Here is a 25,670-nt window from a genome sequence, read left to right as displayed (position 1 = left end):
GTAGCATTAGCATTATCTACTAACTGCATTCACTATTTTCCCATTCAGATGGGAATATTATCAGCCTGTAGCCTGCTCCTAACCCCAGCTAGCACTGCTGGAGTAGCATTAGCATTACCTGCTAACCACGCTCGCTATTTCCCTATTTAGAGGGGAGTATAATCGGCCTGTAGCCTGCTGGAGCAGTTAGCTGCTAATGCTAATGCTCCAGCCTTAATACTAGAGAAATTTGGGAATCTAAGGTTACTGTAGATAAACGGAAGCTGCGCTGTACTCACCCCGAATAAACAGTTTTCAGAAGATAAATCTGTGTAGGTTAACATCAAGCGCTCGTTTACTTACTGTTACTTAGGGAGAAGGGTGAAACATTTGAAGGCGTCTCATCCTTTTCCTCCAACTTCCATTCTTATTTCTTTACATTTGCATCAATTAAAATAGATTTTTTAAAAAGTGATTTTTTTTTTATGGAATTTTATTTATTTTTTATTAGACATTTGTCATTTTAATAATTTTTTGATTGAAGTCCCGAGTCTTGGTCCGAATTAACGTCTAAATGAAGCATTTTTTTTTATTTCTAGCTTTGTACCCATGTCAAGTTCAGTCATTAGTTTCAAGAAAAATGCCAAGAAAAACATCTTTACAATCTTTAATTGTATTTTTTTCACATGCCTAAAGCACAGAAATTAATAATTAATTAATTAATTAATTAATAATAATTTATCTAGATTTTTTTTCACGAGTGTCTAAATGTCCAAGTGACCACTAGATTCACTAGACAGCACAACTCCCATATTTAACTCACATTAGACTAAACAATTCTTTATTATGCTAACCTTCGAGGCATTTACAGTGTTTCTTTAACCTTTCTGCTCTCTAAAAGACTTGTTTTATAACATGAGTTCAGTCCACCTCCACAAAAGAGACACATTTAGCACTGCTGTCGCCTGATACTTCCATATTAGACTTTCTCGTGTTAAACTATTAATACCTAAGCCAAGTCCTCTTTATTTAGGAATGGATACCTTTCTGTGGCGTCATCCAGCCGCCCTGTCTGCTCTGTAATAGAAGTAGGTGTTGAGTGAAGACAGTACTAAAGGTTTGCTCTGTCTAAAGCAGCCATGTCAGCTGACATTTCCTTCATCTTTGTTTAATTAAATATAAATATCTAAAGTACACATGGATTATTGATGCTGTATGACCTCTATAACAGGTACACAGAGCTGGCTGATCCAAAAATAGCCACGTTTTGCAACACTCAAAAGAAAAAGACAATTACAAAACGATAGCTTATGTAAGAGTTAAACTTATGATCTGAGCAGACATACCGACAAATCACAATACATTTACCTCATTTACCATTTATCAGTACAATTCTAATCATAATAAATTAGCTACTTAGGTACATCAATGTACCTCAGAAGTTACTATTGTAATCCTAAATGTACCCTTGCAGTGCTACTGCAGTAACATATAAAATTTACACAGAGAAAGACAGCCAGTATATTTGGGTTAGGTTAAGTTAGCTCAGCTAACATAAATATAAGCTGTACAGAGCTAAGATAGTTATTTCAGCTGTTAAAGTGATAGCTCTTTCGCCGTTCAGAGGTGAGTATTATCGGACTGTAGCTTGCTGCTAACCCCGGCTAGCACTGCTAGAGCAGTATTAGCATTACCTGCTAACCACACTAAGTGCTAGCTCTTTCACCGTTCAAAGGTGAGAATATCGGACTGTAGCCTGCGTGTTTAAGGTGTTAAAACAAGCTATGTGTGACAAACCGCTAGCTAATATCAACCTGGCTTACCAAACACTCAGGGTTCCTTAGTGTAGCGCTGTCGGCGGCATTAGCAAGTAACCGCAGATAATGCTAGTGGTTAGCTGCTAATGCTAATATTGCCGCACCCAGCTATAATGGAAATCTAAAAATCTAAGCTTCAGTTTCTGAATCAGTTTCTCTGATTTTGCTGTTTATAGCTATATGTTTGACTTAAATGAACATTGTTGTTTTATTCTATAAACTACAGACAACATTTCTCCCAAATTCCAAATAAAAATATTGTTATTTAGAGCATTTATTTGCAGAAAATAAGAAATGGCTTAAAAAAAATATGCAGGGCTTTCAGACCTCAAATAATGCAAAGAAAACAAGTTAATATTCATAAAGTTTTAAGAATTCAGAAAGCAATATTTGGTGGAATAACCCTGGTTTTTAATCACAGTTTTCATGCTTCTTGGCATGTTCTCCGCCGCCAGTTTTACACGCTGCTTTTGGATAACATATTTTTACAGAGCTGTATGTATAGAGGTAGAGTGAGATTCTTATTTTTTTGGAACAGTTATTTTTTTTATACTAATAAATTGAAGATGATCTTCACAGTGTCATTTGATCCAGTTCCTCCCTCCATCCAGAGTTAGATGGTGATGGCTAATATTCAGGGTGATAAATTATTGCTCTGCCCCCCAGGGTATGGATGGCTTGTATAATTTATTCGCTGGTATATTCAGTATGTATTTACCGCAGGCTGGGAGTCTGCTGAAGCTGTGTGCAGATCATATCCCAGTCAGCTCAGCTGGACACGGTCCCAAAAAGACTGCAGGGAGACCGGGCCAGGGGGTGGGGGCGGGGGGCTGCTTCCTCTAGGGTGTCCTTCCTTCCTGTGTATCAGAGCTATTTTTCCTTTCAGGACTCGTTATGTGACTCTTGAACTTTACTCTACAGTTTCAACCTTTTACTCCCTTTCCAAACATATGCGTTGGCTTCTTATGATGCACATTTAACAATTGTTGTAGTTTTTAAACTTTTTATTAATGTAGTCTTTATTTGTAATTATTCATTAAGTTTAATTTTAAACTCCTAGTCTCTAATCACCTTTACACAGCCTGCCCCTGTTATAGTTGATTTTAGGTTTTCGAGTTTTTGGTCGTATTTAATTTTTTTATTATTTTTTTTTTTTTGCTTTGTTGTACCCATTTTGTTCCCTTTCTTTCATTTTGTATCTATTTATTATGTTTTCTTATTTTATTGTTTTTGGTTATTGCTTATTAAGATGTATTTTTATATTCCTTTATGTGCTTAGTTTTATTTATTCATCTGTAGTTGCATTCTTATCATTTTTATTACCTTTAGTTTTCTTACCTATGATTCTTTTTTTTTTATCTTATTTCTTTTATATCTTATTTTAAAATATCATATTTCTATTAAATTGCTGGGTCTTTTATTTATTTATTCTTTTTCTTTGACAGTCCATTCCTTATCAATTGGCTCGGCTACATTATAAATGAGGGCCACCCTCAATGTACAGTGTAAAAGTTGATTGATTGATTTGATTGATTATCACAACTTTTGAAAATCTTTGTTAAATTTGCCACTTACATTTTAGTACATTAACCTCAGCAGTGCTGTTTTAATCAACCATGCAATTCTAGTTACACAGTAAGCTACTTAGAGTAAGTTAAAGTCATTGATTAAAATTGCACTGCTTAGGCATATTTATGATTACAAAGATTTACCTCAGTAATGCTATACTAATAAGAGCTTTACTTCAGCTGTGCAATTCTAGTCACATATTTAACCTCAATAATGCTTTTTTATTCATAACTCTACTTCAGCAGTAGTACTCAATCACATGTAACTAGCTAATTTGAAACTTACATAGAGAAAAGCAAGCAGTCTTTGTCAATAAATAAATGCTAAGGTTAAGTTAGCTCTGCTAACATTGTTATCCGAACCCTAAACATCTTGTGTCTTTTTGCTTTGAAACAGACATCATAGCTTTTTCATCATAAGGCAGCTTTGAGTGCTAACTCTTTCTCCGTTCAGAGGCGAGTATATCGGACTGTAGTCTGCCCGTTTACCATGTTAAAACAAGCTACTTGAGACGAATGGCTAGCTTATATCACTTACCAGAACACTCTGGTAAGTGTCCTCTGTGTAGCGCTGTCTGGCAGCATTTACATCCCGCTAGCGCTGCAGTTAGCGGCTAATGCTAATACTGCTGCACCCAGCCTTAGTGGAAATCTGTAAATCTAAGCTTACTGTAAATAAACGGAAGTGCTTTACTCACCCAAATAAACAGCTTTTAGGAGAAAAATCTGTGTAGATTAACATCCAGCACTTGTTATACTTTCAATTATTTTTTGATTTTTTAAGAATTACAGTTTTGTTTACTTGGGTGCCCCCAGCAGTGAGACCTGCTGAATTAGAAGTAAAACATGGCAACATTGCTGTTCCTTACTACTGTAAAATGAGACAGAGCATGATGAATTATGCTGAATTTATTTAATTTATGTGAGTATAGTGTAAAAATGAACTTAAACATGCAGTTTGGAGTAGGAGGCTGGAGTGTTCACTGTCACCACTGCTGAAAAATCCTAATGTTGGATGAAACACTACAATGTGACTTAAATTTTCGTTAGTTTCTTTTATTTGTCTGAACAATAAATTACTTTTTTTTTTTGTTGTTTTTTTTTTTTTTTGTGCGTCCCTAGAAAAGTCCTTTCAACTGTTTAGTCTAAATTTTAGCCAGCATCAAATTACAAAAACATTTTTGTCCCTAAAACATCTAAACAGCATTTTGTCTTTGTGTTATGTTCTTGTTTAGACCACATTTATTTAGTCCTTTCAGCAGATAATCACATGGCACTGCTAAACATGTATTTAAGAAGTATAGGAAATACGGAATGCTCATCCATTTCCCATCGGCTCTCTCCACAGCCAGTCTGCAGTCATGTTTAGCTTAAGTGTCTCCGTGTGACCCTGAGATTTGGTTTAGATTATAGTCCTGAGTTTATTTTCCTTAAACAGCTGCAATGAGGGAGCAGATGGTTCTCAGTCCACCCTGGCAAAAACATAACCCTTCTCTTACTCCGATAAGCATTCCTCGGGATTTAAAAATACTGCAGCTAATCTGTCTGTTAACTCCGGTATCTCTGATTTCTGCTATTTGTCTTTGTTCCACATATGTGTGCAGTATAGAGGAGATTGAGAAATATAACATTATTTCTGTGCTTAGTCTGAGCAGTCCAGTTCATATCTATAACACATTCCTGCTTCTCCTCTTGTGTCCTCAGGACTGGGTGACGGCCACAGACATCCGGGTGACCCTGAACAGGCTGAACACCTTCGGAGATGAAGTCTTCAACGATCCCAAGGTCCTCAAGTCCTACTATTATGCCATCTCCGATTTTGCTGTGGGAGGAAGGTGAGACCTTTTTATTTGGTTTATAGTAACAATTTAGGCAACAAATGAATCGCATATGAAACTTAAACTAAACTAATACCGATAATGGTATTGTTTAAAACAGTGCTAGCCTGGAGAAGAAAAAAAAAAAAAAAACAGCACTTTATCTGAGGAGCTCCTGCTGCTGTTCCTCACTGTATGAGTGTTCTTATCAGAGTAAAATAGAAAAACAACAGCAAACAGCAATTACTCTCTCATAAAACAGACTAATGGAACTGCGCAGTCAATCATTCCCATCTCAGAGAAAAGCTTCTCTTGTTCCTTCAGACGAGCCCAGAATAATTTATTTCTGGGTACAGAATCATTTATTCTCCCTAAAACTCTGAATATGAGGTGAAAATAAACTTCAAGAGCATTAACTACAGTCCCTTTTAAATCTATTAATAGGACTTGAAGGACAATATTAATACACACTGAATTGAATTATTTTGTTATCTGGAGAAAGAAGAGAAGTAATAAAAGGAATAAAAGTAATAAAAGCCTTAATCTTAATCCTTAGTGTGTTATATTATATGTACTACTAACAGCACAGTAAATCATATGTATAAAGCCCAGTCATGCAAAAAAAAAAACACCAGTTTAATCCAAACATTAGAAATCTAAGCTTACTGTAATGAAAACAAAACTCAAATAAACTGTTTTCAAAAAAAAAAAAACAAGCAACAAAGAATATGCAGCCACTGCACTACTTTCCCCTTTAAATATTATGACTTTATTCTCGTAATATTACGTCTTTATTCTTGTGACATTTCCTGGTAGACTGTATTTTTTAAACCAGCCATGTCACAGCACTGTCTTTGGTATGTAACATTATTTGTGTACATAGCCTGTTTAACTAAAAGTTTTATGTAACATCTTTCTGTGTAAATATATCATGTAATATAACATACATGAAAAAGGTATCGAAAAAAGTATCGTTTAGCTATCATATCGAATTCAAAGTAGTGTATCAGTATGGGACATTTTTAAACCTTTAAATACTTTTAGTTGTTAGCTTTTTTTGCTCTTGAAAATGTTAGAATGATAAGTGTTTATTAGTGCTCAGATACTGTAGCTGCAGTTGGGTAATAGAGTACCTGATTATCAGTGCACATTCCCGCTGGTCTCTGTCCTTGACATCCATTAAAATGATGAGCACACTGTAAAATGAGTAAATAATTTCTGAAACAAAGAGCTGTTGATTTTTGATATGGTAGATTTGGTGAACAGTAGTCACTTGAAATTAATTTGGAGTAAATAAGGAATCTGATCTTGTGGATAAAGCCTGAACAAGACCAATATGTCAGTGCTAGCTTCAGTGTGTGTTTGTGCATGCATGAGTGTGTGTGTGTGTGTGTGTTTGCTTTGGCACATTCCGGCCCGCTAGCCTGTGCTAGTTCTGCCAGAGCTGACACTGGAGTGGCAGGAGAGGATCCGGATAGCGCAGACAGGAATAGCTCTATTTAACCACGGTTTCATCCAAATTCCAAATTTCATCCAAGTCTGAGAAGGGTGAGGTAAACCCACAGCTCAGGTTTTTATTCTGCTGACAGCTTGTGGACATTCACAGGGGGGGGGTTTAAAGAAATAAAAGTTCTCCTAAAGTGCTAAATCACCTAAATGGTGTTTTTATCGTACCTTGCACAGCTCGATCAGATCCAGGATTAGGATCAAGTGCGGGTAATGAAGGCTTTTGGTTAAAGGAACAGATCAGGTTAGAGTTGAACGAGCATTAAGCAGCTCCTGCTCTGCTCCGCACCACGTCTTTTCACCTTAATCTGTTTGAAATGTGGAGCAGATTTCCATTACACAGCTCACATTCCCCACATTCCTGCCCCGGAGTTCGGGATTACAGAGCTCGGAGGAAGTGGGCTGGGGTGGGCTGGTCTTTCTGAGTGAGAGGCAGAGATACGCAGATGCCGGGGGCATGGAGTACACCTGCTGACCCTTGAGTCTACTGTCCAGCCTTAGCCTTGCTAGATGCTAATCATATATACCATATTCTTAGGACTATAAAGTTCATTTAAAATCATTTAATTTTCCCAAAAATCAACAGTGCGCTTTATAATCTGGTGCACCCTATGTATGAATTTCAACAGTCAGGTATTAAGAAGCAGTAAAACCGCTCGAATGAAAACTCACCCTTATTTAATGCTGTACTTCAGTGAAGTTTCTCCAGCACTAAGGCTGGGTGCAGCAGCATTAGCATTACCTGCTAACCGCAGCGCAAGCTCTTTTGCCATTCAGAAGCGAGTATATGAGACTGTAGTCTGTGTGTTTGCCTTGTTAAAGCACTCAGGGTTCCTCAGTGTAGCATTATCAGGCAGCGTTTACGTTCCGCTAGCACTGCAGTTAGCAGCTAATGCTAATGCTGCTGCACCCAGCCTTAGTGCTGGAGAAACTTGACTGAAAACTCCCTATTTAAGCTTGCTGTAAATAAACAGAAGCACTTTACTTACCCAAATGAACAGTCTTTAGGAGAAAGTCCGTGTAGATTAACATCCAGCACTCGTTTGGCTCTAAAATAAATATATATTTTTTTATATAAAGAATTAATTATTTTTTTTTTTACTGCCCCCAGCTTCCTGATTAGGGAAGTGTAGCGATACTCTTACTTACTTCAATGTTGGCATTCTTACTAGTGTTGCTTAATGCCCTTATAATCTGGTGTGTTTTATAGTCTAAAAAAAGACCAGAAAATAGACATTCCTAGTTTGCCTTAGAATCCGGTGCGCCTTATATTTCGAAAAATACGGCAAACAGTGGTTCTATTCATGAGATTTATGAGCCATCTTAGCCTTGTGTTGGATTAGACTAAGTTACTTTTTGCATTACTTGATTTTAAAAGTAACTAATTTGCTTTTAAGTTACTTTATTAGTTACTTCTAGCAATAGCTCAATCAAAGTGTTGTCAATACCATTTTCAATTGCATTCAAGATTGTACTACAGGTTCTGCTAAACCTAGTTTTTGATCTTACATTCCTAGAAGAGTTAACAGTGATTAGACATGGGCTGAAATGCAGTAGTAAGGTACACTCACTGAGCTAGTTCTTAGAAATACCATACTAATACCGGGAAGGGCCTCCTTTTGCTTTTAGAACTAGCTTCAGGGCATGGATTCCACGAGAAGCATTCCCTTTGAGATTCTGGTCGATGTTGACATCAGACAATTCCTGTAGATTTTTTTAGAAGAACTTTCATGATGTGACTCTCACGTTCCAACAATGTATTGAGAAAGGATTTGTTTAGCATTCAAGCAACGATTGATTGGTTTTAAGAGCTTGAAGCATGCCAATACAACTGTGTATGAAGAATGGTAGAAATTAAGATTTATCAATCAGTTCAGGCTACATTTCTCCAGTCTTTAACTGACCAGTATTGGTGAGCCTGTGCCCACTGCAGTCCTGCAGCCTCAGCTTTCTGGTCTTTACTGGCAGTAGTGAAAACTATTAGTTGTTGCAAACATTTCTTTTTCAATGTTCTTTCCTTCTTTCCACAATCTGTCAGCTTCTACCAGTAAGTAAATGATGTGGGGTTGATGCTGCAGTTGTTCTGCAGGTTTAGGTTCAGCAACAGTATGTGCTGAAAGAATGAGGTCAGCTGACTACCTACATATATTTATTGAATATAGACCAGGTTATTCCATTATATAATGGAATCAAATTTTTCTTCTCTGATGGCACAAGCATATTCCAAGATGACAATGTCAGGATTCATGGGGCTGGAATTGTGAAAGAGTTCAGGGTTCAGGGAGCATGAGATCATCATTTTCACACATGGATTGAGAGAGAGTTCACCACAGAGTCCAAATCTTAACCTCATTGAGAATCTTTGGGATGTGCTGGATGGAGAAGAGCTGCTTTGTGCAGCGGTTGGTCAGACTCTACCATCATCAATGCTGCTGCAAGATCTTGGTGAAAAATTAATCCAGCAACACTGGATTTAAATAAATCTTGTGACATTGGAGAAGATTATCAAAACAATGCTGCAGTGAATGTGTAAAGCAGCAATCAAAGCTAAAGGTGGTCCAAAAAATATTAGAGTTTGTAATGTTTGCATGCTCTCAATAGTGAAGGAGATTCATCTTATAATAATATTTAGTCAGTAACATGTCTGGTATGGAACATTGTGTAAATTGCACAAGTCTAAAATAGCTAGGACAGCTCGTATCCGTGAGTAATTTCTAAACCAGGCCTGTGTACCATGCAGAAGCCCGAATGTTAGTCTACAGTCATTTTAACTTGCCTTTTGATAGACTGATCCTGATCCTCTGCTGGGGTTATTTATAACCCGTTCATCAGACAAGATCGTTCCGGTTACGGAGCACATCCTCCTGCCTGCTTCTGTTCCTTTCGTCACTTTTTCCATCAGGCTTTGCCAAGGAACACCTGAGACAATACCCAAGATGTGACTGCAGCCACACAAGTCCTCTCTTGTTCGGGTTGGGGCCCCTTGGTGAAGTGTCTGCTGGAGAATGTTCCCACTGCTCCTTGTGTTGAAGCAGCAGCAGCCAGGAGCCGGCAGCACAAATGAAGCTTTGTGCCACAGCTGACGTCCTCCCTCACTTTTAAACGGCTAAAGAGGAGCTGTAAAATTGATTCAGTAATCTGACGGAATTCATCTGACCAACAGCAGCACTGTGCAGCACTGTGCTTCAGTCGTCCCCTCCTGAAGATCCCCCGCCTCTCAGGAGGAATGCTCTTTCAGGGGCCGTTTCAGGAATTTAGATTTGGTACTAAAAAACTGGTTGTGACCTTTTAACCTCATTATCCAGTGTCAACACAATCACCATTTGTGGTAATGCCATTAGTAGATAATAAATTATGATGACATACATGGAGTTTGAGAGTTTCTACAGGGAACAAGCTTTTCAGTACTGTGTGACATCTTTGTTCGGAGAGAATAGTCCTTAGGTTTCCATGCAGGCTTGTTTACATTAGAATTTGAAGCAGACAATGACATCTATTGGTTAATGAGTGTAGTGCACAGCTTTAGAGAAGGTTTAGAAGGTTTAGAGTAGTCCAATCCAGATGGACTTTCCAAGGCTCCGATGCGGGAGTATTTTGGCTTTGAGCCAAATGGGCGAAGAGAATCATCAGTGCGAATGAGCCGATATGTTAACTTAGCTTCAAAACAGTGGCAACAAAAGCCACTAACCTGAGATCTTATTTAAAGCAGCACTAGGTAGGATTTTCTTGATTATTGATCTTTTTAAAGAAGTGAAATTACAGCTTGAAACTCACTGCAGCGCTGCATTGAGGTGTAATAGGAGGAATAGCGGTGCTCTCGTGTCTGTGCCGGAGCTCCTCTGAGCTCAAACCAGACTCTGTAAGTTTTCCGAGGCGAGAACTGCGACCTGCTTTCCGACCTTTAGTTCTAACAGTTCTACAAGGACTACTGGTTCACTGGTTCTTTACAAACTAACATACAGACACTCTGGCAGAAGCTGGAAAGAGACCGAATATGTCTGTGAAAGCCAGAAAACGAGAAAGAGAAACTAATCCGCCTGAAACATTTATTACACTCTGCAACTGTAGGGGGAGCCCCCGAGCACAAAATCTCAATCCTACCTAGTGGAGCTTTAAAGCACAACCATCCAGCCCAATTTTCCGAGCTGAATATTCAGTATAAATATTGTTACCCCAGAGAGATCCTGCATTAAGCCCCAGAGTTACACATGTTTTTGTTTCTTGCTCTGAATTTGTCTGATATTGTCTTTGTGTGATATTTAGGATCCTATTAGTTTAACTGTAAAATGGTGTAAGAGTATTATTATGCTAGTATTATATTACTGTGGCATATTGTCTTGAAAAGCTCCTTTGGGAGCCCAGAAGCAGGAAAAAAAAAACATTTTCTAAAGTGCCCCTTTAAAATGACTATTATTGTTTATCGCAATAATTTCTGGTACAATATTTCGCCCTAAAAAATGTTGTTATCGTGACAGGCCTATGCCTAGTACTTTGTACCACCATCATGCTTAACAGTACTTTTTTTCCCTAAACGTGACTTTTTTTCATTGTGACCAAGCATATTGTTTGAACTGTTTCACTAGATGCCTCCTTAGATCTTTATTTAAAAACAAAAACTTGAATTTTGTGGTGGAAACACAGGAAATGTTTGTTCTGGTGACTCTCCCTTTAAGGTCATGTCAGTGCAGGTTTTGCAGTGTAGCTATAGCAGTGTATCAGTGCATGGTACCCAGTGCACAGTAGGGCTGGGCGATATGCCTAAAGAAATATATATATATATATACCTCCATATGCTTATGAGAAATGATGATATACAGTATGTGCAATAATTTAAGATGGTGAAATGTTGTCATGCCTCTTTAATTATGATGTTTCTATGTCAGTTTGCAGACTGACTAAACTCGGCTGGAAACCAAAGCATTTCCACACAAACCACACATGCACATACTCTGGAATTAAATCACAAACATATTGTAACCTGTGAAGCAAGGATTCTCCTTAGAGTAGTTGCTCTGCCTCATTTCCAACTGCTGCTTCTGATGCAGCATCAATTGTTAGCCTATACAAGTGGGGGAAAGTGCAGCAACCAACCCAGCTCTGATACATCAGCTAAAAGATGCATGTGTTGACCAACTTCATAGTAGAAATAATGAGTAATGAGAGAATGGCATGTACCCATCCAGAGAAAACATGGAAAACTGCACTCTCTCAGACTCCGGCTGCTGATGGCAACACAAGATTCTAACCAAAACAGTTCTTAGATCATAGTGAGAGAGTCTTTAGTTTGCTGGACCACCCAGAGACTAACTGCAATTTTTGCATTACTAACTTTCTTCCTGCATTGTGGGCATCAAGTTCAAATCTCTGCTTAAAAAAAAATTGCAAAAAAAACCTACAAATTAAAAAATACATAAAGCACAGTTGCTTCCAAGTGTACTTTGCGTTTAGAGATCAGTTCATCTTAGATGAAGACTGCCCTGCACTTTTAACCACCGGAAATAACTTTTATAAGGTTAAAAAAATAAAAAAAATGTTTGAAAAGATGCCACCAGCTAAAATACTTAATACTTAATTTTCTGGAACTCCTTCATATGAAGAAACAGATTTAAGGTTGTGATGCTCAAGTCATGAACTTTGTCGATGCCATAAAATAGCCAACATATTGCTGATATGGCAAAAAACACAAACAAACAAACAAACAAACATCTTAGATTAGATTAACTATTACAGAACTAATAACTATTAGTTATTAATGTAACTATTCACACTAACAGATTTGTTGACTTGGGTCAGTTCTTGGCAACCAGCATGTAAAAATTGTGCAATAACCTCCTTAGTAGGCAAGGATTTTAAGTCAATTTTACACCACTAAATCTTGAGGATATTTACTTTCATGTTTAATAAGGGACATTAGTGACAATTGTAATTGTATTTGTAATTGTAATAGAAGAAATATAGAAAAATAGTGAAGGAAATCTGCAACTGTCAAAATATAAATGAAAAAAGGGGGAAAAAAATCATAACATTTGCTCTTTTCTCAACTTTTTTAAAAATCAATATTTTCATAAATATAAATCAAACATTTATTTCCTCCAAACCATTAGTTTTTGTTATGTTTCTCTAGTTTTTTTATGTCTATTTTCAAACATGCATTTGGGTTGATTCCTGTTATTGATCTGGAATTATTAAGTGGAGTAGAGAGAGAACAGGCAGCTTCTCTAAGTGTCCTGTAGGAGATTTCAAAGCCCTCAAAACTATACTATATATATCGCAATATCGATATTTTGTTCCATTCCTAACAAGAGGAAATGATGAAAGAAAAGCTCATAAGTGCCATTTCTTCTATTCCTGTTTTATATTATCATATTTTCGCACTATAAGGCACATTTTAAAATCCTTCAAGTTTAGTTCTTCAGCATCGGGGCTGGAGTAGCATAAGCGTTAGCCGCTAACCACTATTTCCATGTTCAGAAATGAGCATCATCGGCCCATAGCCTGCTGCTAATCCCGGCTACCACTGCTGGAGCAGCATTAGCATTAGCTGCTAACCGCTCTAGCTCTTTCGTGGTTCAGAGGAGAGTATATCAGACTCTAGTTTTAGTGTTTATGGTAGTGTTTACCATGTTAAAAAAAATAGCGGTTAGCCACTAATGCTAATGCTCCAGCTTTACTTAGCTTAGCTTTTCTTAACTTAGGTAACCGTGCAACATCCTGCTAACCAAACACATTGCGCTAACCAAACACATCCTCATCAACTGTCCTGCCTATAACCATATAAGACAAATAAGTTATTTTACTGCAGAAAAAAGGGGTTTTGTATCATCTACACCTGTAGCCCGTTTATGGGTCAAGACATGCTGATAGGTTAAGCCCCAAAATCAAAGCAAGGCTTTTTTATATGACCTTAACACCATGCAAACCAATGTATTTTTCATGTCCTTCTGAAACCAAGCTTATGAGAATTTAAACGAGTTTAAAATGTGTACATAAATCGGTTCAAAGCTCTAAAAAAAAAAAAAAACAGTATAGAATGGTCTATTCTGTAGTCGCCCTTGCTAATTGTATTAAAGGTCAACCCCAGACAAAGACAGAGTCACCAGACACTGAGTGTGAGTACAGAGGCGTGGTGATGTCGGGGAGATAGAGATAGGCTCAGTAAACAGCTGGCCTGCACACTGTTTGAACAGCTTGGAGACACGCATGTGTCTGCTCTTGTCCTGCAGCCTCTGTTTAATCCGCAGCATGAGCAGGATGTGTACACAGGTACTGTAGCTGTGCTTTATCACCAGCCTATAGAATGTGGCCTTGAAAACAACGGAAGCGTGTTTGTGGATATATGACCCTTTCTTACCTCTTATAGGTGCAAGTGTAACGGCCACGCCAGCGAGTGTGTGAAGGACGAGTACAGCAAGCTGGTGTGTAACTGCAAGCACAACACCGAGGGGGACGACTGCGGCGTCTGCAAGCCCTTCTACAACGACCGGCCCTGGAGGAGAGCCACGGCCGACAACCCCAACGAGTGTCTGCGTGAGTATTTAACGCATACGTGCGTACCATCGCTGTCTAATGAAAAACGCGTAGTTTGAACACACAAACTGTCCTTTACACTGTAGCTAAATTTCTTGGGTACATGGACCAATAGAAATACTTTAAAATGACCAGAAATAAACTCTTTTTATTGTTAATAAATAGTTGACATCACATGATAATGTGTTAATAATTAAAACTATAATATATATCGCAATCTTAATATTTTGTCCCATTCCTAACGAAAGAAAATAATGTAAGAAAAGCGCACAACTGCCATTTCTTTTATTCCTGTTTTATATCACCATATTTTTGGCACTAAAAGGCACATTTAAAAGCCTTTAATTTTCCCAAAAATCGTCAGTGTCTTATGTATAAATTTTACCAGTCAGGTTGTAAGGAGCAGTAAAGCCACTCCACTGAAGTAAAGCGTATTAAAGGATTATCAGTTTAGTTCTTCAGCACCGAGACTGGAGTAGCATTAGCATTAGCCGCTAACCGCTATTTCCCCGTTCAGAGGTGAGTAATATCGGCTTGTAGCCTGCTGTTTAACCCCGGATACCACTGCTGGAGCAGCATAAGCATTAGATGCTAACTGCGCTAGCTCTTTCGTGGTTCAGAGGCAAGTATATTGAGCTGTAGCCTGTGTGTTTACAGTGCTTAAAAAAAGTAGTTGTGGCTCACCCAAATAAACAGTTTTCAGGAGAGAAATCGGTGTAGATTACCATCCAACTTTAAAAGACACTTTTATGACTAATGACTTATGAGAAAATCTTTTTTTATTGCAGTTTTGTTTACTTAGCTTAGCTTTACTTAACTTTTAAACTTAACCGCTAACAGTGAAACATCATCGACTGTCCTTCTCTATAACCATATACGGCAATCTTACAACCTTTTTAAAAAAAAAAAAAACAGCAACAGACAGATCTTAAAGTTCTTATCGCATCTTAACCTCAAACTCAAAAAAAAAATCAAAGTATTGAAGAAAGTAGCGGATGGCCAAATAGGTAGCTTTCTAGATTAAACTCAATTTCTATTGTATGTTTAAACAGTTAGACAGATTTATAAGAAGGCAAGATGTCCACAAATTCTAGACTCAACTCATCTTTATCGTACGACTTTTCACATCGATATTATACTTTCCCTGTTCACTGAAAACATATAAAACCCCCCAGACTGCATAAAGGTCCAGGGTTCTCTGAAGGTGAGTGCTGGGAGTTTCCTCTGCTGATGCTCTCAGCTCAGCTCAGTCTCCTCATCTCCCTCTGCTCTGAAGTCTTGGCGTAGAGAGGAGAATACCAGTTGTTTGCCCCGGTCATATACACACTGAGGCACTTCCTGGAAATGCATGACTAATGTGCACATCTTAGCATGGATCCGTCCAGAGCTCTGCGCTCCCACACCCCCGCGGCTGCAGCCCCTCTCTCTGCTCTCCCGTTTCAGCAGATCCCTGATCTGGGGTCAGCTCCTCCACAATCTACATTACTTGTAGGACTACATGTTCCTGAGAGTCTGATCATTTTCATGATTTTCCTTTATAAATCATTGGTTGTTCAGATCAGCAATTTCAGTTAAATATATCATATAAAAGATGAACACCGAAATTTGAGAAGTGAAATTAAGTTAATAGGATTTACAGAAAGTGTAAATATTATAATAGTTCTTTAAACTAAATTAGGCAGGTGAATAAATTTGGGCACCCAACAGAAAAAATATAATTTTTTTACAATTAATTTAGTAGATCCTTTTTTAAAGAAAAAAAACAGCCTCTAAAACACTTCCTATAGCTTCCAATGAGAGTCTGGCTTCTGGTTGAAGGTATTTTGGACCATTCTTCTTTACAAAACATTCAAAACATCTCCAGGTCAGTCAGGTTTGATTGTTTTTGAGCATGAACAGCCCATTTTAAATCTCACCACATATTTTTTTTCAATAATATTCAGGTCTAGAGACTGAGATGATCATTCCAGGACTTTGTACTTGTTCCACAGTATGGATGCTTTAGTAGATTTTAAGCAGTATAAAAAGGGAAAAAAATCAATTGCAGTTGGCTCCTTAACCCTTTCTCATAATTCACTCAGAATTCACCTGTGTTTGTAGGTCAAGGGTCAATGAGTTTACTAAACATTTTTTTTTGTTCCAAAAAAAAAGTGCTGAAGGTATTTAAATCAATAAAACAACAAGGGGCTCAATTTATTTTTTGTTTAAAGAATTATTGCACACTTTTTGTAAATCCTATAAACTTTATTTCACTTCTCAAATATCACTATGTTCATATGCTATATGATATATTTAAATCTCATTTTATAGTTTTTTTATTTTCATTCATTTTAAAGTGTCTAGTTGTGGTCTTTAGTATGAAAATGTCCTGTAAGCTGTTTTTTGTGAAAAACAAAAAAAGTGCTCTGGTGATCCGTTATAACTCTGCTTTAGTCTGGTGGAGGAGTGGGGCGAGGAGAAATGATAGGATTTCGGCTCTTGCTCGTGAATATTCAACATGCAAACATATAGCCTCTGATGGCTAACAGCACTGCGACCCCAGGGGGCAGCAAGATGGACAACAGTTTTTACACTAATAACAGCATTTGCAATGTCATATGTTACTTTACACCATGTGTAATGCTCTGCTAAGTGCAGTTCAGCCTTAGTTGAGTCTTAGAGTCTCTGTAAAATGCAAGATCCACCGGAGATCCTATGTAAATCTTAGTTACTTACACAGAGGTGGGTAGTCCTGGTCCAGAAAGTAAAAATCTAAAAATCCACCCCAGGGTTTTGTTAGCTGAGCCACAGCAGATGGAACAAAAGCCTGGGGTGGAATTTTACTTTCTGGACCTGGACTACCCACCTTTGCTTACACAAGATAGCTAGCTAGTACACATCATCTAACTCCACAGACAAATTCTAACCATTTGTTCCTTAGCTCTAAATTACTTGGCAAAGCTTATATAACACTGATGTGTTATTTGCACAAATAACACAGGAACAAACTGTAATGCTGTTCCTAGCGTCCTTTTCCAAACAACCAACGATTTATCATGAAGAATAATCATGAAAATGATCAGTGGTGCCCAAACTGTAACATCTATGACTGATCCTGGTTTAAAACTGCTGCTCTAAAACACATATAATACGGTTCTCTCTCTGTTAACTGCCTGTTGATGATTAAAGCCCATCTGTGAAGTTCACTTAGCCTTCCATTCTGGAAATCTCACTATTCTGTCATCACGCTGTAGTTTCCAAACATTCAGACTGTACTGGAGAATTGATGATGTTGGAAAATGGGATTTAAATCACTGCGGACGTTAATGGTTCCTCTGAGATTTGGCTATATGTTTGTTTTAGAGGTTTTTCTTTGTTTAATTTGTGGATGTGTGCACATGTGTTTCAGCATGCAACTGCAACGGGAAGAGCGGCGAGTGCTACTTCGACTCGGAGCTGTACCGAGCCACGGGTCACGGAGGCCACTGCCGGAACTGCGCAGACAACACAGATGGGCCCAACTGCGAGCGCTGTCTGGATAATTACTACCGAGATGGATCGGGCCAGCGCTGTCTGCCCTGCAGCTGTAACCCCGTGGGTAAGTAAGACTGAAGCACCCCCTCAGCACTAGAGCTGCACGATATTGGAAAAAAAAATTACATTGCAAATGTTCTTTTTGGGTTGGAAAATGAAACTGAAACACCTGTCATTTTAGTGTGGGAGGTTTCATGGCTAAATTGGAGCAGCCTGGTGGCCAATCTTCATTTATTGCGCATTGCACCAGTAAGAGCACTGCTCAAAATTATGGGTGACATACCAGAGTTCAAAAGAGGACAAATTGTTGGTGCACGTCTTGCTGGTGCATCTGTGACCAAGACAGCAAGTCTTTATAATGTGTCAAGAGCCACGGTATCCAGGGTTATATGTCAGCATACCACCAAGAAGGACCAACCACATCAAACAGGATTAACTGTGGACGTTGTAAGAGGAAGCTGTCTAAAAGGGATGTTCGGTGCTAACCCAGATTGTATCCAAAAAAAAAAAAACACGGCTGCCCAAATCACGACAGAATTCAATGTGCACCTCAACTCTCCTGTTTCCACTAGAACTGTCCGTCGGGACAATAAATTATTGTGGTCTAAAACCAGGTGTTTCAGTTTCATTGTCCAACCCCTGTATTTTGCGATATTAAACAATGCAGGGCTTATGAAGTTACCAGCCCCGCCACCACCTGTGCGCTGTCTCATGTCCAGACCAATTAAGAGCTGAGTCAGCGCCAAGCACTCAAAACCTAAGAAAACAGCAAAACAACAGTAATCATCCCTTTAATCAGGTTTTTTAAATGGCTTTTTAAAAGATAAATAAGAGCGTTTTTTTCTGGGATTAAAAGCGTGAATTCAGCTGTAACTGAATGGAGGACATGCAGTTACCTCGTGTTTACTCCTGCATCCTCCCCTCGTGCTTCTCAGGCAGCTGCAGCCTGCCACCTACATAGACACAGAGACAGTGCTGTGTATCTACTGTCAAGAATAAAAGCACTGCAACACGTCATGTTGCAGTGCTGCTGCCTGAGAAGCACGAGGGGAGGATGCAGGAGTAAACACGAGGTAACTGCATGTCCTCCATTCACATACTTAGGCACATGCACATGTCAAAAGCAGTGCACCTCAGTGCAGCACAGTTTTGCAGCACAGATATTTCCAGTTACAGCTGAATTCACGCTTTTAATCCCAGAAAAAAACGCTTTGTGCATGCACACATCGCGATGATGATGCCTAAATGATATATTGTGCAGCCCTACTCCGCATTCCAGTGTGTACGTGTGCTGGTTCTGGTCGGAGTGGGTAGTGATGGTTCTTACAGTGGTTCATTTGGTTTCCTTTTCCTCTCTTCAGGCTCTCTCAGCACCCAGTGTGACATTACAGGTCGCTGCAGCTGCAAACCCGGCGTGATGGGAGACAAGTGCGACCGCTGCCAGCCTGGATACCATACATTGACTGAGGCGGGCTGCAGGTACTGCGCATACACACACTCACTCACTGTTACTTTGTGTTAGCATGTCCTAGGCATATACAGATATTACAAGTATTGGAACAGTAAGGCTAATCCCTTTATTTTTGCTATATGAATTTGAAATTCAACATTTTAGCTTTTATTTCCAGGTAGTTACATCTTGATCTGATGCACAGTTTAGAAGATATCACATTTTATCTGAACCCACCCATTTTTCTTGTGAGCAAAAGTATTAAAACTTATTATTCTTATTACTAATTATTCAAACAATAAACAGTGTTCAGTTTTAGATTTAGGTTTAGGTTTAGAGTCTGTGGGTAAAAATATGCAACCATGAAGCTGAGAGAAGATGGAAAATCAATCGGAACCAGCACCAATAATGGCCATAGCCCCGAACAACAGTTTGGAATGTCCAGAAGATGAAATTAGTCACTGGTGTACTAAATAACAAATGTCAAACAGGTAGACCAAGGGAAACCACAGTAGTTGGTGACAAACATTGTGGGTGCTGTAAAGAAAAACCCTAAAACAACTGTTAGTGACATCAGCATCAGTAGAGCTTTCAGACCTCAAATAATGCAAAGAAAACAAGTTCATATCCATAAAGTTCGGAGTTCGGAAATCAATATTTGGTGGAATAACTCTGTTTTTTTTATCACAGTTTTCATGCATCTTGGCATGTTCTCCTCCACCAGTCTTACACACTGCTTTTGGATAACTTTATGCTGCTTTACTCCTGGTGCAAAAATTCATTCAAGCAGTTCAGCTTGGTGGTTTGATGGCTTGTGATCATCCATCTTCCTCTTGATTATATTCCAGAGGTTTTCAATTTGGTAAAATCAAATAAACTCCTAATTTTTAAGTGGTCTCTTATGTTTTCCAGAGCTGTACTTGATTTGCCATATAGAACATTACAGTTATCACAGGTATACATGTGTTTTATTAAGTTAATTATTATTTGAATAAATTATTGCATATAAATTGTGCCTAACGTGTGAAATCCCTCGTTTTCTGTGAAAACTCCCGCTCAAACACACCACTCAAATGACTACAGCTGACTGTGGAGACGCACATACTTTCTGCACCTGCGGGAGAGGAAATAAATATCTACAGCAGCCAGTAGTCCATATTTTAAATCAAAAAAGGAAAGCTGGAAAAGCCACAAAGGTCTAGGCTGATTTCCAAGAGTTGTCTGATGAAAAAAGACACTCTAAAGACACTCTGACTTTACAAACTCCCAAATCTGGGATCAACAGACTCACTGGAAGCAGTAATTAGATAATATCTGATATTGATTAGTGGGTGGAACTTTAAAAAAAAAAAGAGCTCTACTTTTAAAAGATACTAAGCTCTATCTAGTGTTCTTGTTTAAAGGTCTCATTCCCCTAAAATCAACTTTTTCTTGTTATTTAAAATAATACAGGTCTCTCTGAGTTGTATATGATGCTGCACATGTAACTGTCCCTTAACCCCCATTGTGTGCAGTAGCTAGTAAAAAAAATATTTAGAAAAATGAGTCGATCAGAAAAAGAATTAATAACACGGCATTAATAACATTTATTTCGACGCTGAGAATCTGATGTTAAGTTTAAGGCTTAACAGCTGTAAATTTGACTGTGTAGGAATGCAGGTAGGCATTCTCTGTTTCAGTTCTCTTAGCCAATCAGAGGCGATATGTTTGCATGTATTAATATTCATAAGGAAGAGCCGAAATCCTGTTTTTCTTCAGAGACCACTAATCCAGTGAACTAAAGCAGGATTATACAGAAACACCGGAGCCCTTTTTTTCACAAAAATTGCTCACTTGGCATTTATCCATACTAGAAACCACAACTAGACATTTTAAAATTATGGAATGAGACATTCTAGTAATATTTTAGCCTTCCCAGCAAGCTTATCCCGGAAGTCCTAAACCTCCTTATATGACTTGTAATGATACACTTGTAATGTTAGACTCAAGACCACCCATGAACTGTCCTATAGGCATGACCTGTACTGTGATTTGTTTTTTTTTATATTTATTAACTGTATAAATGTACAGTAGAAATGCTGCATCTGGAATGAGGTCATGCTTAATTTAAGTCTCTTTGCTCTGGTCTAATATTTGCAGAACCTTTAGGAAGAACTATAAATCATGGACCACCGGTGGGTCGTAAACACCCTCTAGTGGTCCACAGGTCTATCCTCAGGGGGGATTTAGTAGTACATGGAGGGCCAGCAGCTGCACTTGCATATAGAAAATTATAATTATTAATTAACTTGCAAGATCAGTTGCAGCATTTAAGCTATGAACATTAAATACACATTAATAGAAACATTTAAATACAAATACATCCCTGAAGTAACTTTGAGACAAGGCACTTAATGCAGACAGTTGGCTATAAATTAACTTATATAAATGATGTAAATCTTAAAGTTAATAAACAGTTTAAAATTAATAATTATATATAAATTATATAAATATACATAATATAGAATTATTGTTCAGGTCATAATTTTTCAGTTTACAGTGTTAGCACTTGATAAATTAAAGACAAATAATTTTATGTAACTTGCATGAGTGGGAATCTCTATGCACACACTTAACGAGCTCTTAAAGGGACAGTGTACACATTACACTACACTAAATACTGGCCGTTACATATTTCCCCCAGCCCATTTAAATGATCATCTTCTCAATACCAAACAGTTCCTGAGATTTTTAAACTCAACAAATTAAGTTCTAATTCAGAAATCTATACAACCAAGTTGTGTGTTTTACAATAAAGTAAAAAAAAATAAAAATAAATCCTTTATCCAATTTCTCATGCTTTCTTTATTCCAGTGCCCAACGTTGGTCTTGCCTCTTATTAAACAAGTATATACTAGGATTTTAATTAACACCACTAATATAAATATTATAGCATTTTACATTTATTACATTCTTTTTTTTTTTTTACATTTAAATATCTACTAAAAAAAAGTGCGTTTTAAGAAGTGCAATTGGAACAGTTGTGATTAGTCAGCATTTGTGAATTGATTCAGAGTCTTCATCCACATCCAAATCAAGATAAATCTAAGAATTAAAAATGTCCCCCGCTTCTAATATGTTGGGTTTTGTTTTCTTGTGAGGCAGTACTATTGGCAGATGGACTGTAAAAAGGGAAAAGTTTAAGAACCCTGCTTTATCTCTCTCTCTCTCTCTCTCTCTCTCTCTCTCTCTCTTTCTCTTTCTCTCTCTCTCTCTCTCTCTCTCTCTCTCTCTCTCTCTCTCTCTCTCTCTCTCTCTCTCTTCTTTTCCTATAGCCCCTGCTCCTGCAACCCTGCTGGAAGCACTCAGGAGTGTGATGTGAATACAGGACGCTGCCAGTGCAAGGACAACGTGGATGGCTTCAACTGTGACAGGTTGGTCTCATTCACACACCAGTGGAGTGCCGTTAATACAGTCGGTACCCCTTCTGTAACACCCCACCCCTCTAACTTGATTTAGTTATATGAACTTAGTACACCTTAACAGCCAACAAATACAGCTATGCAAATAAGTACAGCTGTTCAACCAAGATCACTCATTTGTATGTCTAAAGTACACCAGAGCAGCCAAAACATTAAGTACACACAAATACTCACCAGTCAGGTGGCCTATTATTGTGAATTATTTTCACATTGAAGGACAGCCTTTAAAAAGGCTATTTAATATAATGTGACACAATATCTGTTTCATTTATAGTTGCAATTCCATGAAAGTTAGCTAACTATTGAACTAATCCAGCATGCACGCTGTTTTACCACTAACCAAAGCATAGCACCTTCATCAAAACACTGCTGAGAAGGGGTTAGACCCCCATGGCCCCACCCCTGTACTAAAAAAAAAATCATGAATCTGATTGGTTAGATTGTTCTATGACTTTGCTAATAGACTTATTAGTAAGCTCTTTTAAAAATCACTAGAAGGGGCACGCAGACACAAGGGGCAGAAGCCATTTTAAAGAGTTAAACAGTTTTGATTGGTTAGTACCGCTGTCAGTCAGATGTGCATCCTGTAGTAACTGAAAAATTTAGAATAATGCTTTGTATTATATAATGTGTTGCTGTTTTTTTAGTTCATTTATGATATATATGCTTACAATTTACAGTAACTATAATATACATTTCCTGATTAAATATTATATAATGATTTACATGCACCTATTTTCAACTAATGATTATTTTAGTAGTCAGCAATTATTTCTGCCATGTACTCCAGCTCTAAAAACAACAGAAAAACACCTAAACATGAGATTTTAAATTTACAAATTTAGATAATTGACATTGTTGATTATATCGACTAATCATTGCAGCCCTAATTGTCACCCCTACACACTGTAAGTGAGAGACAGAGACCGAGAGAGAGACGCAGAGCGAGAGACAGTGACGGAGAGAGAGACTGAGAGAGAGAGAGAGACTGAGAGAGAGAGAGAGACGGAGAGAGAGAGAGAGAGACGGAGAGAGAGAGAGAGAGAGACGGAGAGACGGAGAGAGAGAGAGAGAGAGAGAGAGACGGAGAGAGAGAGAGAGAGACAGAGAGAGAGAGAGACGGAGAGAGAGAGAGAGACGGAGAGAGAGAGACAGACAGAGAGAGCGAGAGATGGAGAGACAGAGAGATATGTGCCGTCGCTATGCTCAATAGTTGAGCGGTGGTTGAGTTACTGGAGAAAAGGAGCGTCTGGAATGAGCCGGTTTGAATTGTTCTGAAATTAGATGTCAGCGATGAGCACTTGTGAGCCAGAATTAACACTGACATCAACACTCAGCTAAATCTGCTGTAAAGATTCCCAGCAGAGCCTGCCTTTCAACTCCTCCAGCTCCAGTGGGAGCTACCAGTAAACATGTCTGAAATCTGCAGTTGTTAAAGAGCCTTTTTGATGTCCTTTTATTTTTTTTTTGATCGTGGAAAGTCCCTGTGAATGTGTGTGTGTGTCTGTGTGTGTGTCAGAGAGAAACAGAGAGAGAGAGACAGAGAGAGAAAAAGATCCACAGGGGAGGAAGTATGTGTGTGTGAGGCAGAATTAGGGGCATGGCTTTCTCAGTGTCGGATGCAGGAGAAAATAGCTCACAGATAGTTGCAGGCTCCTCACAGAGAGCCATTTAGGGCCTTCAGACGGACGGTCACCAGACCGCAGCGTCTCTGGAACACCTACTCGTTAGCATCACTTTTACTCATGCTACATCAGTGACTCCTCACTCTGGGGGGTTATTTTATTATTTCAGACTAAAGCTAGATTGTATGCTAATAGACTCCAATATCTTTAACTGAACTACATTTCAACACTTTTTAATCACCCAGTACTTAAGTCGATTTGATTTCATTAGGTACTTGTTAGTCAGTTAATCCATCCTTTTAAAGTATACAAAATAAAAACAAATATGGACAATAAAGATAAACAAAAAAAATCTAAACACTCATACCCAATAAGATATGAAGCTATGAAGCTATGAAAATGAGATTTGATTATTGTTGTGTTAATTAAGTTAATTCCACAGGCAAAGAAGCACTAGCGTTTAATTCATACATAGAATAGGCTAATTAATATAACCAGTACTTTTGCCCATACTTTTTCTGTTGTTTTATTGTGTCAAACATTAGCAAGTCACCATTAGCCCATTAGCAGAAGCGTAGCAGATAGGAGACAGATAATCTGTGTTTGTGTCAATCAAAAACAGAGGTTTATAGTTTATTTATTTAATGTGGATGATTATGGATTACAGCCAATGAAAACCAAAAGGATCAGTGTCTCAGAAAATTAGAATATTATATGAGACCAATTGGTATTTTTGGCAGTGTGGGCAGTGTGCCAAGTCCTGCTGGAAAATGAAATCTGCATCTCCATAAAAGTGAGTAGTCAGCTGAGGGAAGCATGAAGTGCTGTAAGATTCTGTGGGAAAACAAAACTGCACTGACTTTAGACTTGATAATAAAACACAGTGGATCAACACCAGCAGATGACAGACATGTCTCTCCAAACCATCACTGATTGGTGGAAACTTCACACTAGACCTCAAGCAATTTAGACTGTGTGTCTCTCCACTCTTCCTCCAGACTCTGCTCCCTTGATTTTACAAATGAAATAAAATAGATCACTCTGTGTGTAATACATCTATATAATATTAGTTTTTAACATTTTGAACTCAAGGACTTGAATAAAGTCACTTTTTAAACCTGAATATATGTAAATGTAACATTGGGTATGTATGTTTTTGTGTTTGTTAGGTGTAAACTGGGCTACTTTAACCTGGACCCTCAGAATCCTCAGGGCTGCACACCATGCTTCTGCTTCCATCATTCCACAGTGTGTGAGAGTGCAGATGGCTACAGCATACATACCATCACCTCCAACTTCGATCGGGGTGAGTTCATCCACGTGTGGCCGTTAACTTGTGGAAAGCACTTTTGTTATAAGGTTAAAATTATTAAATTAATTACTTATATTCATAGAAGATAGGGAGAC

At 38.1% G+C, this 25,670-nt stretch overlaps 1 protein-coding gene across 1 annotated transcript in view; it reads left to right on the top strand.

Moving 5' to 3' along the window:
* lamc1 (laminin, gamma 1) overlaps positions 1 to 25,670 on the top strand; it is a 117,743-nt gene that overhangs the window by 67,980 nt on the left and 24,093 nt on the right. The window contains exons 3-8 of the mRNA XM_022677891.2: positions 5,069 to 5,199; positions 14,048 to 14,214; positions 17,603 to 17,791; positions 19,089 to 19,206; positions 22,492 to 22,590; positions 25,433 to 25,569. Of these exons, the coding sequence (XP_022533612.2) occupies positions 5,069 to 5,199; positions 14,048 to 14,214; positions 17,603 to 17,791; positions 19,089 to 19,206; positions 22,492 to 22,590; positions 25,433 to 25,569 (841 nt within the window). The remainder of the gene's footprint in view (positions 1 to 5,068; positions 5,200 to 14,047; positions 14,215 to 17,602; positions 17,792 to 19,088; positions 19,207 to 22,491; positions 22,591 to 25,432; positions 25,570 to 25,670) is intronic.

This window comes from Astyanax mexicanus, chromosome 8 (assembly GCF_023375975.1).
Source record: "Astyanax mexicanus isolate ESR-SI-001 chromosome 8, AstMex3_surface, whole genome shotgun sequence".
Lineage (NCBI taxonomy): Eukaryota > Metazoa > Chordata > Actinopteri > Characiformes > Acestrorhamphidae > Astyanax > Astyanax mexicanus.
The sequence above is the reverse complement of the archived record's forward strand: the minus strand, read 5'-3'. Positions and strand labels throughout refer to the sequence as shown.